The following is a 14681-nucleotide window of genomic DNA, read 5'->3' as shown; positions in this document are numbered from 1 at the left end:
TCTAGATTAGAACCAAGCTCTGAGCTCTTTGTGCATTCTAATATCACATGTTCTCTTATACCTGAGGTCTGCAGAATCACAGCAGTCATTTGGGTTGGTACATAGTTCATTTTGTGCATGTGTCAGTCAGGATGGGTAGAATGTGCTTGGTAACAAGTGGCCCTCTAGTGGCTCAGCATTTCGTAGCCTGTATCTCTAGTTCATGTCCACTGAGGTTTGGTGGTCAAATGGGGGCTCTGTTCATAATATTCACTCAGAGGACTTGGCAGTCAGAGGCTTCATCTCAATACAGGTCCATTTCCCAGCTCAGCTCATACTAAATTCTCCTTTCTCATTCTGCTGGCTACGCTGTGATTCTCAGATGCTGAGCCCTGTCCCAGGCTTTCTGCTTAGAATGATCTCCCGGCTGGTTCCTCCTTACCCTTTAGACTGTTCCTCCTGACCTCCCCATCTACAGAGTCCTTTCTCCCACTCACCCTCGACTGCTTCACCTTGGTGTTACATCCTAACAGTTTAATGTATTTCTTGATCTACTCCCTTGTCATCTAAATTGCAAGCTGAAGCCAGGCGGTGACACAGGCCTGTAATCCCAGCTACTTGGGATGCTGAGGTTGAAGGTTTGCAAGTTCAAGGTCAGGCTGGGCAATGCAGCAAGACCCCATCTATAAACAAACAAACAAATAAATAAGGCACAAGAAGGCCAAAGTTTTGTTTTGTTCTCTGCTGCAGCCCCAGGACCTAGCACAAAGTAAGTACTCAAAATTTTTTTTGGTTGAATGATTGAATGAGTATCTGTCTTCTCCTGTTAGAGTTTACACCCTTGGGTGGTAGGGTCCTTATTTTCCTTGCTTGTCATCAATTCCTTGGCACAGGCAGAATCCTCAACACATTTGTTGAATCAATAAATAAGTGCTTAGAGAGCCACCTGTCACGGTGCTCGGTGTCTGTGCCTCGGGCAGGTCACCCATTAGGCTCATCTAAGTTGAGGGTAGGGACAGACTTCACCTGCCTGCCACTCTGACCGCCTCCTACTTCACTGATGGCAGACGGGGGGACCCCAAGAGAAACAGCTCACCAAAACGGGGGAGTCATCACAGATGTCTCTAAACATGCTATGAACCCTTTACCCATCACCAGGTGGCTTCCTGATGGCAGCCCTGGGGAGGAAGTGCCAGAGTCTTTTGTTCCCACCCTGCCCTCTCTTCCTGGCTTCTCTCCCTTTCTCTTCCTTTTGGAGGCATAGTGGCTCCAGAGCCAGGTTTCTTGGGTTTGAATCGGGGCTCAGCCATTTACTAGCTGTCCCACTTTGAGTAGTGACTTCACCTGTCTGAGCCCATTCCCCATCTGAAAAGTGGGGCTGATATCGACAAGGCCTTTCTACGGAGTTGTTGTAAGGATTAAATGAGTTCATCTAAGTCAGGTGCTCAGAACAGAGCTTGGGTGAGTCCTATGGAGCGATCCTTGTGGAGATGGTGGTTATTATTAGCAAGCCCTTACTCAGCATGGGCTCCGTCTTTAACATTTTTCTAGACTGGAGGGTTTGAGGCTTCTTCTTAAATTAGTCAAACACTCAAGTGAAATCCTACAGTCAACCCAATACAGAAAGCAGAGTTCAAGAGGCCTCCTCTGGTCATATCACTGGTGGGCTCAGGCCCCTTCCTTGGATGTTTGGATAGTGAAGCTTCTCAAAGTTGCCTCTGGCCACAACAGAATCCCCCAGTTATTAGAAAATGCAGAGTGGGCTGGCGCAGTGGTGCTTCCCTGAAATCCCAGCGGCTCAGAAGGCTGAGGCAGGAGGACCGGGAGTTCAAAGCCAGCCTCAGTAATTTAGCAAGGCCCTGTCTCTCAGTAAAATGTAAACAAAAGGGCCGCGGATGTGCCTCAGTGACTAAGCACCTCTAGTTTCAATGCCCAGTACTAAAAAAAAAAAAAAAAAAAAAATGCAGAGTAGCCCCCCCCCACCCCCCCCACCCCCGCCCCCAGGACCTCCTGGATGGATCCCCTGGGGAGCCTGCATCCAAGCACAGTCTTCTGGTGACTCTTCAGCCCATGAAGCTTCACTCAAGTTCCAAGTACCAAATACTCCATCTGGGTGTGGTGGCACATGCCTGTTGTCCCAGTGATTCCCTGAGGAGACTGAGGCAGGAGAATCCTAAGTTCAAGGCCAGCCTCGGCAGCTTATGAAACCTAACTCAGTGGAGGATTGCCACAGTCTGGTTGGGCAAAATAACTGGGAGGTGACAAGCAACTTGAAGGTTGAAGCAGGAACTGAGCGGGAACTCAAGGTAGCAGGCACCCAAGGTAGCCGGAGCCAATTTATTATGGAACAGCAGAGGTATATATACCTAACTGATTACACACAGCTTGACTCAATTAGAATCATCCAGATACAGCAATCAGCCAATAAGGAATCTCCACCATCTTAATGGCTCCGTGGCGTTGCCTCACAAACCACTCCTCCTGGCAAACTGCCAGGCGCCATCTTGACTTGATTTGTGGTCCCCACAGTGGATGACAACCTTGGGTTCAGTCCCCAGTACAAAACAAAAGTACCAGATGCCACAGGAAAGCCCCCTCCAGCTGCCTCCTCTTCCTCCCCTCTCCTGTGTTGGGGTGGTGGGGCTTTACACGGTGGCAAGCCTCTCTTCCTGTCTGCCCTGAGGATGGTGGAGAGGAGCCTGGCATCCAGTGGGGGGATGGCCCTGAAGCCTGGAGGGTCCTGCCACCGGGTGGGCACTGAAAGGAAAGTGACCACAACACTCGGAGCGACCAAGAGATCTTTTTGCAGCAGTGCAACAGAGGAGAAAAGAGAGAAAGAGAAAGAAAGAGAGAGAGAGAGAGAGAGAGAGAGAGAGAGAGAGAGAGAGAGAGGAGAGAGGAGAGAGCATGCATGCAAGGGAGACAGAGAGATCAAGAAGAGAGACAGAGCAAGAGAGCAAGAGAGAGAGGGGCCTGGCAGGAGGGAGTTTTTATAGCCCAAATCTAATGGGGCCTCTGGGTCTGCAAGCTGCCTTGTTGGCACAATGGGGGGTTGAGTGTTCAGCCTTGAGCAGGGTTGAATGTTCAGACTTGATGCAAACAGGTGATAAAGGACCAGACAGAAGGAGGTTTGAATGCATGGGCCATCCTGCAGCTAACATTTGTTGGCCTGCCCTGAAGATAACATAGTTCAGCCTGTCCTGCACCTAACATTCCTCCCTTTTTGTTTTTCTAAGTGACATGGGGGACATCGTAAAGTCCTCTAGCTACTTCCTGCTTAATGGTGGGCAGCGTGGAACCCAGGAGGAAAAGTGGAGGAATGTTCAGGGGACAGGTCTGAGAACACCAGGGCAGCCAAAAATAACACTCAGTGGCTATAGATAACTACTTTGGTGGGGGTAAAGTCCATAAAAGTTCCTTGAAGCCACAAGTCGTCGATGGCATCAAACCAGTCATGAATGGAGGAGATTCTTGGTATCAGCCATTGGTCCTGTAGCAGGGACTCTAGGAAGTATTGGAGGTGGCTTGGTTGAATCCAGTAATGTTAAGGGTGACAGCCTGATTGCAGCCAGTGGAAGGGCAATTGCCTTGACCCATAAACTGAGAGTGGGTGGTGTCATCCTGGTGCCATGTTACTTGGATGTAGAAGCGGCATCTGTGGTTTGAGATAAAAACTTGACAGAGAATAATGATTAGTAGAAGAAGAGGGTTGGTGAGAAATTTTGAGTTTCGTGGTCGTGGTGGAAGTCCAGGACTGGAAATTTGGAACAGTTGCCTTATTTAAGGCAGGAGACATAGTACCAGGGAGAGTGGCCCAAAAGCTTGGCCACCATTGGGGTAGTATCTATTACTGTATGGGGTCCTGTCCATTGAGGTTCCAATGATTGAGAATGCAGTTCCTGAAGTAAGACTGAGTCACCCAGTTGAAGAGGGTCCAATTCAGTTTGTGGTTGTGCTGGGATTGAGGCAATGAATGGAACAGGAAGGCACTGGTCTGTGTGTTCACTTAGGAGTTTGCATAGAAGTGTGAGATTAGGCAGGTAGGACACAAGGGGAGGAGGAGCGATTGGAAAACGTTGGTTGATTAAGAAAGGGCACCCATAGAATTGCTCAAAGGGGCTAAGGCCTGAGGGGGTCCTTGGGGCTGCCTGATTCAGGTGAGGGCCAAAGACAGGAAAGTGGGCCAGAAGAGCCTAAGTTCAATAGCAAGTTTAGTGAGATGATCCCTGAGAATGCCATTAGGCTCTCAACCTTATCCAAGGATTGGGGTTGGTAGGAGATGTGGAGCCTCCATGTGATGTTGAGGCCTTTGGAGACTAGTAGAACAACCTGAGAAGTGAAGGCCAGACTGTTGTCTGACTGGATGGAGGTGGGAAGTTTGAACCTGGGAATGATCTGCTCAATGAGGATGGAGGCAACAGTGTTAGCAGTTTCCCTGGATGTAGGGAAGGCTTCTATCCAACCTGAAAAAGTATCAACCAAAGTAAGTAGGTAGTGAAGCTTTTTGTGCCTAGGCATGTGAGTGAAGTTGATCTACCAGTCTTTGCCTGGCTAGTGGCTCCTCATCTGAGGTGTGGGGAGTCTAGGTTTGATGCTTCCTTGTGAGGATACTGTAGAGCAGACAGAATAAGCAGAGTGGACCTGCTGGAGAGTAGTTCTCATTCCTATGAAGTGAAAGAGGGGTTGTGAAAACTGGAAAAAGGGGTTAGAGAGGGTTTTAGGTGGGGGCAGAGTCTCTGGAGCTAGAGGAGTTGGTCATGAGTCGTAGGTCTCTGTCTTGGGCATCAGGGCTGGTAGTCTTAAAGAAGTAATTGATTGACTGACTGGTTGGTGAAGTTGTGTATCTGATCTTGCAGGAACTTCTGTAGGCAATTTAATAGACATGGTTCTATTAGGAGAAACATAAAGAGGACTAATAGGGGTTCTGTGAGGGGGAGGAGTCAAGGTCATACTTGACTGAACATCCCCCATGGAGCCTGTTGGCCTAGTTGCTGTCTCCTCTTTTCTAGCTGTTCTTGTCCTTCAATACTCCCAGGAATGACTGTGTTTTGGCTTAACTGTTTTTGGTAGGTGTTTAAGATCAAGCTGGTCAAAATTGACTTTGTTTTTATCTATTGTTAAGAGTCAGCTGAGTTCCCATAGGGGTCGCTCATGGGGGAACTTGAGAGCAGCTTCTTAGTTCTGCTAGTGCCATTTGCACCAGGATGGGTCCAGGTCTTGCTTGACCATGTGGCTTCCCTTGAAAGCATCAGGGATGTCTCCCTTCTCCGGTGACCCTCCTATTTACAGTAAGTGCACGGATTGGCTTTTCATTCTCCAGTGGTCTCATTAATCTCCCTGATCAGGAGGTTATTTGGCCCAGAGTTGCAAAGCTCTTTAGAGGAGTTCCCTGCTCCCTGGATTCAGATTGACTCAGAGGGTAAGAGCGAAATATTAGTTTTCTTGGCCATTTTAATTTAACTTTAAATCTTGATCATAAACATCCAGCATAAGTCAGTTTCACCTTAAATTAAGAGTACTGGGCTTTACCTGAAGTCTGGCCTACTTTGGAGTCATTCTGACATATAGTAAGATGGAAGGCAGAGCCTTATCTCAGGTAAGGCTAAGATTTATAAATCTTAGGTAAAGTGTTCTATTATTGAGCTGATCTTTGTTTTTAAATATCATTTTATAAAAGTTTACATATATTGTTGCTTGAGGTCACATGAATACTAATACAATATGATATTACATTTAAATTGTACCCAGTGTATAGAACTTCATATTAATCTTATTGATAACAGGTCCAGTTATACAACATTAAATGATATAAATAAATCTCCAATATGTTATTTTTATAAGTCTAAAATTACCATGCAACCTTTTGGAGAACACCAGCTTGATATAATTTTTTTTTAAAGCTTCTATCTTAAAGACTTAAATACCTGGAAAATATGAAGACATTTAATACACAAAGAAGAGTAATAGTACCACAATTACATTGATGTTTTATATTAATCAAGTTTAGCTCTTAAAGAAATAACATATTACAATATTGCAAAATAACAGTTGTTGTTTAACCATAGTTGTATACACAGACCTTCTATAGCACTTAATTACATCTATATAGCCAACGTACACAGACCTTCTTCATCACTTGCTTAAACCCTCTTATTTACTTAATAGACTCTCTTATCCAGAAACACATTTTCCTTCTATTAAATCCATACCTAGAACCTTCTAATTTCTCTTTCCTATCTGTTAACTCCTTCTTTATTCACACTTTGAAACAATCCTTGTAAATTTCTGAATTTAGGCAAATTATTCCATTTTAATAAGAGATATTTTGTTATTTGCAGCACACAATCAATCACATCTGTTGACCATTTCATGAAAACATGAACAATGTTTAAGTATATAGAATTATACTGTTGTAGGGACGGACAAGGCAAGGCACCTAAGATAGCACCGAAGATAGGGAAACAGTCCTATTTGGTTGCAACCGGATTCAGAGGGCACTGCTTCTGTTGTAATCAATTAATCCCCTGAACCCCAAGTTTAAGTAGTTTCAGAATTTTGTACCCAACATGTAAGGGGAGGGGCTCAGAAGTTCAGAGTCTGCAGAAGTTCACAAAAAGCAGTTTTTTTTTTTTTATTTTTTTAAAAATTTTTTGTGGGGCTGGAGATGTGGCTCAAGCGGTAGCGCGCTCGCCTGGCATGCGTGCGGCCTGGGTTCGATCCTCAGCACCACATGCAAACAAAGATGTTGTGTCCGCCGAGAACTAAAAAATAAATATTAAAAATTCTCTCTCTCTCTCTCTCTCTTTAAAAAAAAAAAATTTTTTTTGTTCTGGGCAAGTTAACTTTTCAAGGACACTTGGGAGGGGAGAGCTTTTTCTTCCCTTTCTTTCCTCCCCCTGACAGCTGTTACCATGGAGCCCAGTTGGTAACTTCCTTATCTTAGAAATGTAGCCATCTCTGTGAAGCCCCAGCTCAAGGCCAGAGGTCTTGTTCACATATTTTGTGAAAAACTAGTAAGGGGGTGTTTAGCTTTTGGAGTGCTGATTTTTCCAAGCAGTGGCCAAGTAAAACAGGGCAATATGAAAAGAGGAAGTTTATCTATGTTAAACTCTTTTGTAGAGATTTTTTTTTGCTGAAAGTCCTAAAATCAGCCATGGTGAAGATTTCTGGAGAAGGTCAGTTAAGACTTTTCTGGTAGGGAGGGGGCAGGCAGGAAGGTGGGGCTGAGAGCAGCTCCAGTGGATCTGAGAATGAGGAAGGAGAGATGTAAAAGAATAGGATTTTCCCTAGCAAGGAAAACTTGAGCAGAAGAACAGGATGGGAGTGAATATCTCAAAAAGCCTGTAAGGGACTTTAATTTTTAGTAACCTGTTTTCAGTGATGACAAAGCACCTTTAAAGGCCATTTTCACCAGATCTGGTTTGAGCTTTGGGTTAGCTGGTAAAAGACCTGGTGGGACCCTGTGTGGGTGCTGACAGAAGAGAGGAGTGAGTGGGTGGAGGGGTACCTTCAGTACCTGCTACCTCAGTAAGGGGCAATGGTCTGAGAACCAACCGAGGTTTGGGTTTTTGATCTAGTAATTGGAGGGGAGAAATCAGGTTGCTGAGGTGGGGGTGACTGCGGAGGGGCTGGGGCAGAAGGTTGAGGGTGAGGACCTTTTTGAGCCAGGTGATAGAGTGGAGGTTTCTCAGCAAGGTCAAAAGAAGTGGATGAGTCCAGAGGAGGAGAAGATTGGGGATCAGTGGTTGTGGGTGTTGGTTTGTAGGCTAGAAAAATTTGCAGAGGTTTGCAAGAGGTGCAGAGAGCAGGATTGGATCGGAGCAAGAAGAAAGCCTGTGCATAAGCCATCTTTACCCATTTTTCGAATGCTCACAGTAATTGTAGAGATCCCTTAGAATGGAGGGATCCAGGGACCCAAAAGGGGGCCATCTGTTTTGGTTGTTTAAGGGATAAGTGGGCCAGGCCTGGGTGCTATATTTGATCATTTTTTTGGGTTTGATGTCTGGTGTCAAGGAGAGGGATTTGAGGTTATCCAAGAGGCATTGTAGGGGAGAGTCGACCAGCAGAGAAAACACATTACCCATGTTGCAAATGTAGTATAAGGAGGAGGGAAGGGGATGCAAACGTAGTATAGGGGAGAAGGAAGGAGATGCAAAGATAGTATAAGAGAGAAGGAGGAAACTGATTTATTGGCAAAAGGGGCATCCCCGCTAGAGCCAAAAATCAGGAGTGCCTTAGTGGCAGGTTCGAGCTGCAGGGTTTGGTCGTCACCGAATCCTGACAGTCGAGGCTCTCGTTCTGGACGGAGCCAGAGCCATGGGAGACCTTGGCCAAGGCTTTTCGGGACCCCTCCTGGAGAGGCCGGAGACTCCCAGGGCCAGAAAGAGGGGAAAGAGAGAGACAGGGGAAGAGAGAGGAAGGGGAGGGTAAGTGTCTCTCTAGCGGCAGAGTCTTGAAGGTGAGAGGACTAGGACTTTATGAGAGCCACCGAAACCATGAAGGTCTAGGTGGGGTGATGTTCAGTTCTCTGTTGTGTGTCTCTGGAGATTACAGAGTCCTTTGAGGAAGACCTACAAAGCCTATGCTGGTAAACTACCAGCTGGGAAGGGAAGGGAATAAGTTTGAACCTAGGAGTCTATTCTGCCCTAGGAAGGAGTCCCTGAGGGCCACCGTGGCCTTGAAGGCTGTGGTGGGGTGTTTTTCTCCCCGCAGGTGGGCAAAGAGATTTGCCGGACAATCAACGGTCAAATTCTCTTGACACCACCATTGGGTTTAGGACTCCAGGGAGGGGAAACTCACCGGCATCAATGAAAGAAAAGTGACCACAACACTCGGAGCGACCAAGAGATCTTTTTGCAGCAGTGCAACAGAGGAGAAAAGAGAGAAAGAGAAAGAGAGAGAGAGAGAGAGAGACAGAGAGACAGAGAGAGGGAGGAGAGAGAGCAGACAGCATGCTTGCAAGGGAGACAGAGAGATCAAGAAGAGAGACAGAGCAAGAGCAAGAGAGAGAGGGGCCCGGCAGGAGGGAGTTTTTATAGCCCAAATCTAATGGGGCCTCTGGGTCTGCAAGCTGCCTTGTTGGCCCAAGGGGGGATTAAGTGTTCAGCCTTGAGCAGGGTTGAATGTTCAGACTTGAGGCAAACAGGTGATAAAGGACCAGACAGAAGGAGGTATGAGTGCGTGGGCCATCCTGCAGCTAACATTTGTTGGCCTGCCCTGAAGATAACATAGTTCAGCCTGTCCTGCACCTAACAGGCCCTGCTCCCAGTCCCTGCACCTGATGCCACCTCCTGCTCCCCGCCATGGCTGGCTGTGACCCGGTCTAGAGAGGTTCCCAGCCCTAAGTGGAGTGTAGCGCCCCCCATGCCACCCTAACTCCAAACCCAAACGGCCCCTAACCCTCTAAGAGCCCAGGAAGAGCCCCTGTCCTGATTCTCCCCACGATGGTGACTCTGAGGTCTAGAGAAGTCCCAGTTCTGCTCGGTCCAGCTCCTGTCCCCTTGTGTCTGGGGTGGGGCGGGACTCCCGCTGGGCAGGGCTGAGGCTGACCCTCTGGCCACCTACTCTCCACAGGCCTGGACGAAATCCAGTGCTCGCTGCCCCCGGAGAACCGCAGGGTGGCGCTGCGGCAGCTGTCGGAGGCCAGCTTCAGCGAGTGCAAGTTCAGCCTGTCGCTCACCGACCTGTTCATCATCATCTTCTCGGGCGTGGCGGTCTCCATCGCGGCCATCATCTCCAGCTTCTTCCTGGCCACCGTCGTGCAGTGCTTCCAGAGATGCGCCCCCAACAAGGACGCGGAGGACGAGGACGAGGACGAGGACGACTGAGCCCCCTGCTTGGGCCTGTCCCTTGCCAAACCCCAGCCGGCTGCGCCTCTCGGAGAGGGAGGGGAAAGCGCTGAAGACAGGGAGGCACCGGCCACCCTCCGTGAACAGAACAGAGTCTCCTTGGCGGCGAAGGGGACTGGGGCGCCCGCTGGCCCCGCCCATCGCAGCGCTCAGAAGCCCGGGGAGCTTGGGTGGGTCGCTCCTGAGCAGGGCCGACTCTCGGTGCAGGCTGCGGGGCCGGGGAGGATCCAGCCGGGGTCTCTGCAGGAGATGCCAAGACGCATCTTCCAGCCCTTCTTTCTGGGCCGGAGCTGTGCTTGGAGACCAGGATCAACCTCTTCCCCCCAAGGCCGGGAAGCTGCCCAGGCAGGGCCTCCAGTTCAGAGCCTCCTCCACGGAAGCAGGATTCTCTCCATATAATAGGCCTCAGCAGCCTTGGGATGTTGTATGGAGAACAAATCAATCTATGTGCAATAGACCTTTGTGACCCCCCCCCCCCACTTCCCTGTGTGGATTCCTCATCCCCAGGGTGGGTGAAGCCCTTGGGATGTCGTGAGGGTGGGACTCTCCTGATCGCCCTCAGAGTAGAGATGCCAGAGAACCCCTCACTCCCTCAGGAGGTAGGACACAGCCAGAAACCAGCCATCCATGAACCAGGAATCGGAGCTCAATCCTGACACCCCCATCTCCCAATTCCAGCTCCCAGAACTGTGGGAAATAAATGTGTTGTTTATAAATCACCCCGGTGTGGTGTTCTCTTATAGTGGCCCAAGCAGACTAAGAGACTGCGTTCAGCTAAGGTGGAACAAAGTGTATGCCTGTAATCCCAGTTCCTCAGGAGGCTGAGGAAGAAGGATCACAAGTGAGGCCAGCCTCAGCAACCCTGTCTTAAAAAAGGGAGGTGGAGCTGGGCATGCAGCTCAGTGTTAAAGTGCCCTGAGTTCAATCCCTGGGTCCTTGAAAAATTAATTTTTAAAAATGGTTATCAAGGAAAGAAATGAGAACTGGCCACAGGGCGTTCACTGCTGTTGTTTTGGTAAGTCACTGGAAAAACCTTCATTGGTATAACACAACCCCCAACCCTCTTCCTGAGAGGCAGCAACTTGCAGAGGAGGGACAGTCAGTTGTCTCTTTGGAGTCACGATGCTCCCCTTCCCCCAGCCCCTCCTGAGTCCTCCTCAGCCTGTCCCACTGGGCCATTCTACAGGCCCTGACTCGTCCTCTCTGGAACTTTTGGAAAACTTTTCTTGTAGTGGGCTGTGACAGGCAGCGATTTTCAGGATTTGGAACACAGCACTTCGGTTGGAGACCATGTGAGAGGTTGTGTGTCCCGGGGTTGATGCAAGACATCACATGAGCAGCATTGGACGGGCTGCGACAGAATCTTGGATGGAAGGCTCTCAAGAAGGTCCTGGGATATTTGGGGAAGACATTTCTCCTTTGTTACTCATAATAGATATCTTTTTATTTTCTCTTTGCAGCACTGAGGATTGAATACAGGAATGCTCTACCACCGACCTACATCCACACCCCTTTTTAAGGTTCTAAGTTGCTGAGTTTGACCTCTAACTTGTGATCCTCCTGCCTCAGCCTCCTGAGGAGCTGGGATTACAAGTCTGCACCAATGTGCCCAGCTTCATAATATATCTGCTATATTTCCTTTATCTCTCTATTTTTGCTTCCATTAGTAATTATTGAGTGATTGCTAAATGCCAGATACTGCTTTAATTAAGAAAGACAGTCCTACTCTCTTTGGAAGGCCTTATATTTTTATGGGTAGGACATAGGACCAGCAAGGAGCCAAAAGTATCATTGCATGTAGAGAAACTCTCCACAAAGAAAATCAATGAACTTCTGTGATAGAGAGTAACTTGGGAGCTGCTCTAGAGCAGGTAGAGGGCATATTCTTCAGGGGTCTCTGAGGAGTAGAGAAACAGAGTCAATAGGAGGTGTAAAAGAGATTTACTATAAGAGATTGGTTACATAGCTGTGGAGGCTGAGGAGCAGGAGCCGTGGCTGGTGAGCTGGAAGCCAATGGTGACATTCGATCCAAGGGTAGGAGAACCCTAGCTCAGCAGTCAGGGAGACAGAGAGCAAATGGCCCCTTTCTCAACCTTCTTGTTCTCTTCAGGTCCTCAGTGGAATGGATGGTGTCCAATACATGAGGGAAGGTCATCTAAGTCATTCTACCTGTTCCAATGTCAATCTCATCCAGAAACACCCTCAGTGGACATACAGAACTAACCAAATATCTGGGCACCCTGTAGCCCAGTCAAACTGACATATAAAACTAGTATTCCTGTGATTGGTAGTCTTCAAACCGGGTTCTGACTCCCTCCTCTCTCCCCTCCCTCCCTCTCTCCCTCCTTTCTTCCTCTTCTTCCACTCTCCTTCCCTACCCTTCTTTACCCTCATCAACCTTGAGGAGACTCCCGGTCCTGCATTATGGTCGCCAGCAGAGATCCTTGGCTCAGAGGGGCTGTCTTCTCACAGTCCCTGGGCAGGTAGAGAAGTGAGCAGCCTCCTCCTGGTCTCCATGGTTACCTCAGCACCTTAGGGAGCTGCCAAGTGGGCTCTGATGTCGGGGAAGGTGGCACTTCTGTTGAGAAAACCATGTAGGCACCCGGAAACTGGTCATCCCGAGCCATGAGATGCTGCTAGAGTTTCTGTCTGAAAGCTCCAGCCGACACTTACACCCTGATGGGAATGGAGGCTCCTGGGGGAAGGTTTTCACTCAGGACAGAGGGAGGCTCCACTCACATTGGGCCATGCAGGGAGGGGAGAAGACTCCAGAAGAGCTCAGTGGGAGGAGTTCAGAAGCTGGGAGTCAGACACTACTTAATGTCATCACCTCTCGGTCACCTGCTGCTCACAGCCTGACCACATACTCAGCCAGGCTTGTGTGGAGCAGCTGCCATCACCTGTTCCCCATCCCCAGGAGCACCACTCTCTGGGTCACAGCTGCAGGCTTGAACCCTTCTCGGCCCCGTTGAAGAATGTGTTTCTCCCAGAATCCTCCGGAGGTGGTGCCCAGGCTATGGACATGGCGCTAGGCCCTGTTCTAATGGGTTCTGGAGGATGAAGTTCCCACCCTGTCTCCTCTAGTCTTTCAACCTGCCTCCCGAGGGTCATGGTACCAGCCCTGTGCAGCAGTCCCTGAAGGGGTTCATGAGTGAGGCAGGGACAGTACTTTCCACATCCCACAGTTTTAGCATGAACATTATTCTGGGGGGAAAAAGAGGGGTTTTCACATAATGCTCAGGGAAACCATTACTTCCTGGATATAAAATTCCTTTGAAAAACTGGGAACAAGCCATGTGCGGTGGTGCACGCCTGTCATCCCAGCAGCTCAGGAGGCTGAGGCAGGAGGATGGCAAGTTCAAGGCCAGCCTCAGCAGCTTAGCAAGACCCTGTCTCAAAAAAAAAAAAAAAAAAAAAAAAAAAACTAAAAGAACTGGGGACGAGGCTCAGTGGTATTCCCTTGGGTTCCATCCCCACTACCACAAAAAATAAATGCATATTTTTTTCCTTATGCCAGTGTCTAAATATGTTTTAATATTGTCACTAGAAATTACCATTTTTCTTTTTGTGAGTTATATCTAATCACGATAAACTGGGGCAATAAACGGGGTGCGTGGTGATTTACCTTTTACACATGGGTGTAGTTTTGAAAAGCTGGTTTGCTCTTCTCTGTAGAGTTCCTGATAACGTGGCTTCTTCCCAGCACATGGAGTAGCCTCATGGAGATGCCTAGTAGTGATTTGTGCAAAGAAAAGAGCCAAACAAAGCACACCTGTTCCTATCACGAAGGATCAAAAGTTCAAGGCCAGTCTCAGCAATTTAGGGAAACCCTATCTCAGAATAAAAAAATAAAAAGGACTGGGGACATGGCTCAGTGGTAAAGCACCCCTGAGTTCAATGCCCAGCTTAAAAAAAAAGAGTGTCTTTTTTCCTGTCTTCTCATTTAAACTTTGCAACTTGCCTTGTAGGGAAGGCTTCAGATGTAGAACACGGTGACATGGGGCCATACATGGTGCCCCCACTTAATGCCACTTAACGATGTAGCCTGGGGTAAATTCTGATTGTTTTTCTACTTGCACTCTAGAGTTTTATCCATGAACATTTCCTTTATACGTATTGGAAGTTACCACTTGTAGGAACCGTCAGACCATTTAACATTTAACATTTTCTCCTTGGTTTTTTGGGCTTTTCTGCTTTAAAACATATATACCACTATTTATATCTTGTTAACTGAGGGAATTTTGAATCTCTTTTAATAGAACTGCATTCAGTTAATGGTTTTATAGAAATTAACTTTTGTTTAGGCAACTACTGGTGCAGATATTGTACTGAATTTTGACATTTTTGATTTTTGTAATAACAACGGGCACAGACAGATAAAATGTCAAGTGAAAAAAAAAACAATGTTCTAAGAGTGTATTAATATTTTGTCTTAAAACTATTTTTATTACAGCTGGGTGGTGTGGCACTTGCCTGTGATTCCAGCTACTCAGAAGGCTGAGGCAGGAGGATTCCAAGTTCAAGGCCAGCCTCAGCAACTTAGCGAGACCCTGTCTCAAAATAAAAATTAAGGGCTGGTGAGACTGGGATTGTGGTTCAGTGGTAGAATGCTTGCCTAGCATGGATGAGGCACTGGATTCAATCCTCAGCACCGCATTAAAAAATACATACATAAAATAAAGGTATTGTGTCCATCTACAACTGTGTGTGTGTGTGTGTGTGAGTATACACATATATGTGTATATGTATGTATGTATATATATGAGCTGGGGCTGTAGCTCAGTAGAAGAGCACCCCTGCGTCCTATCCCCAGCCCCAAACACCAACAAATTGAATAAAAATCTCTCAAAGTCA

At 47.7% G+C, this 14681-nt stretch overlaps 1 protein-coding gene across 1 annotated transcript in view; it reads left to right on the top strand.

Annotated features, from left to right (window-relative positions):
• The window catches only part of Lrrc38 (leucine rich repeat containing 38), a 33687-nt gene extending 23881 nt beyond the window's left edge, over positions 1 to 9806 (top strand). Inside the window, exon 2 of the mRNA XM_071618682.1 lies at positions 9553 to 9806. Coding sequence (XP_071474783.1) covers positions 9553 to 9806 — 254 coding nt within the window. The remainder of the gene's footprint in view (positions 1 to 9552) is intronic.
• The last annotated feature ends 4875 nt before the right edge of the window (positions 9807 to 14681 follow it).

Source organism: Marmota flaviventris, chromosome 10 (assembly GCF_047511675.1).
Source record: "Marmota flaviventris isolate mMarFla1 chromosome 10, mMarFla1.hap1, whole genome shotgun sequence".
Lineage (NCBI taxonomy): Eukaryota > Metazoa > Chordata > Mammalia > Rodentia > Sciuridae > Marmota > Marmota flaviventris.
Note: the sequence above shows the minus strand (reverse complement) of the source record. Positions and strands in the feature narration are given on the sequence as shown.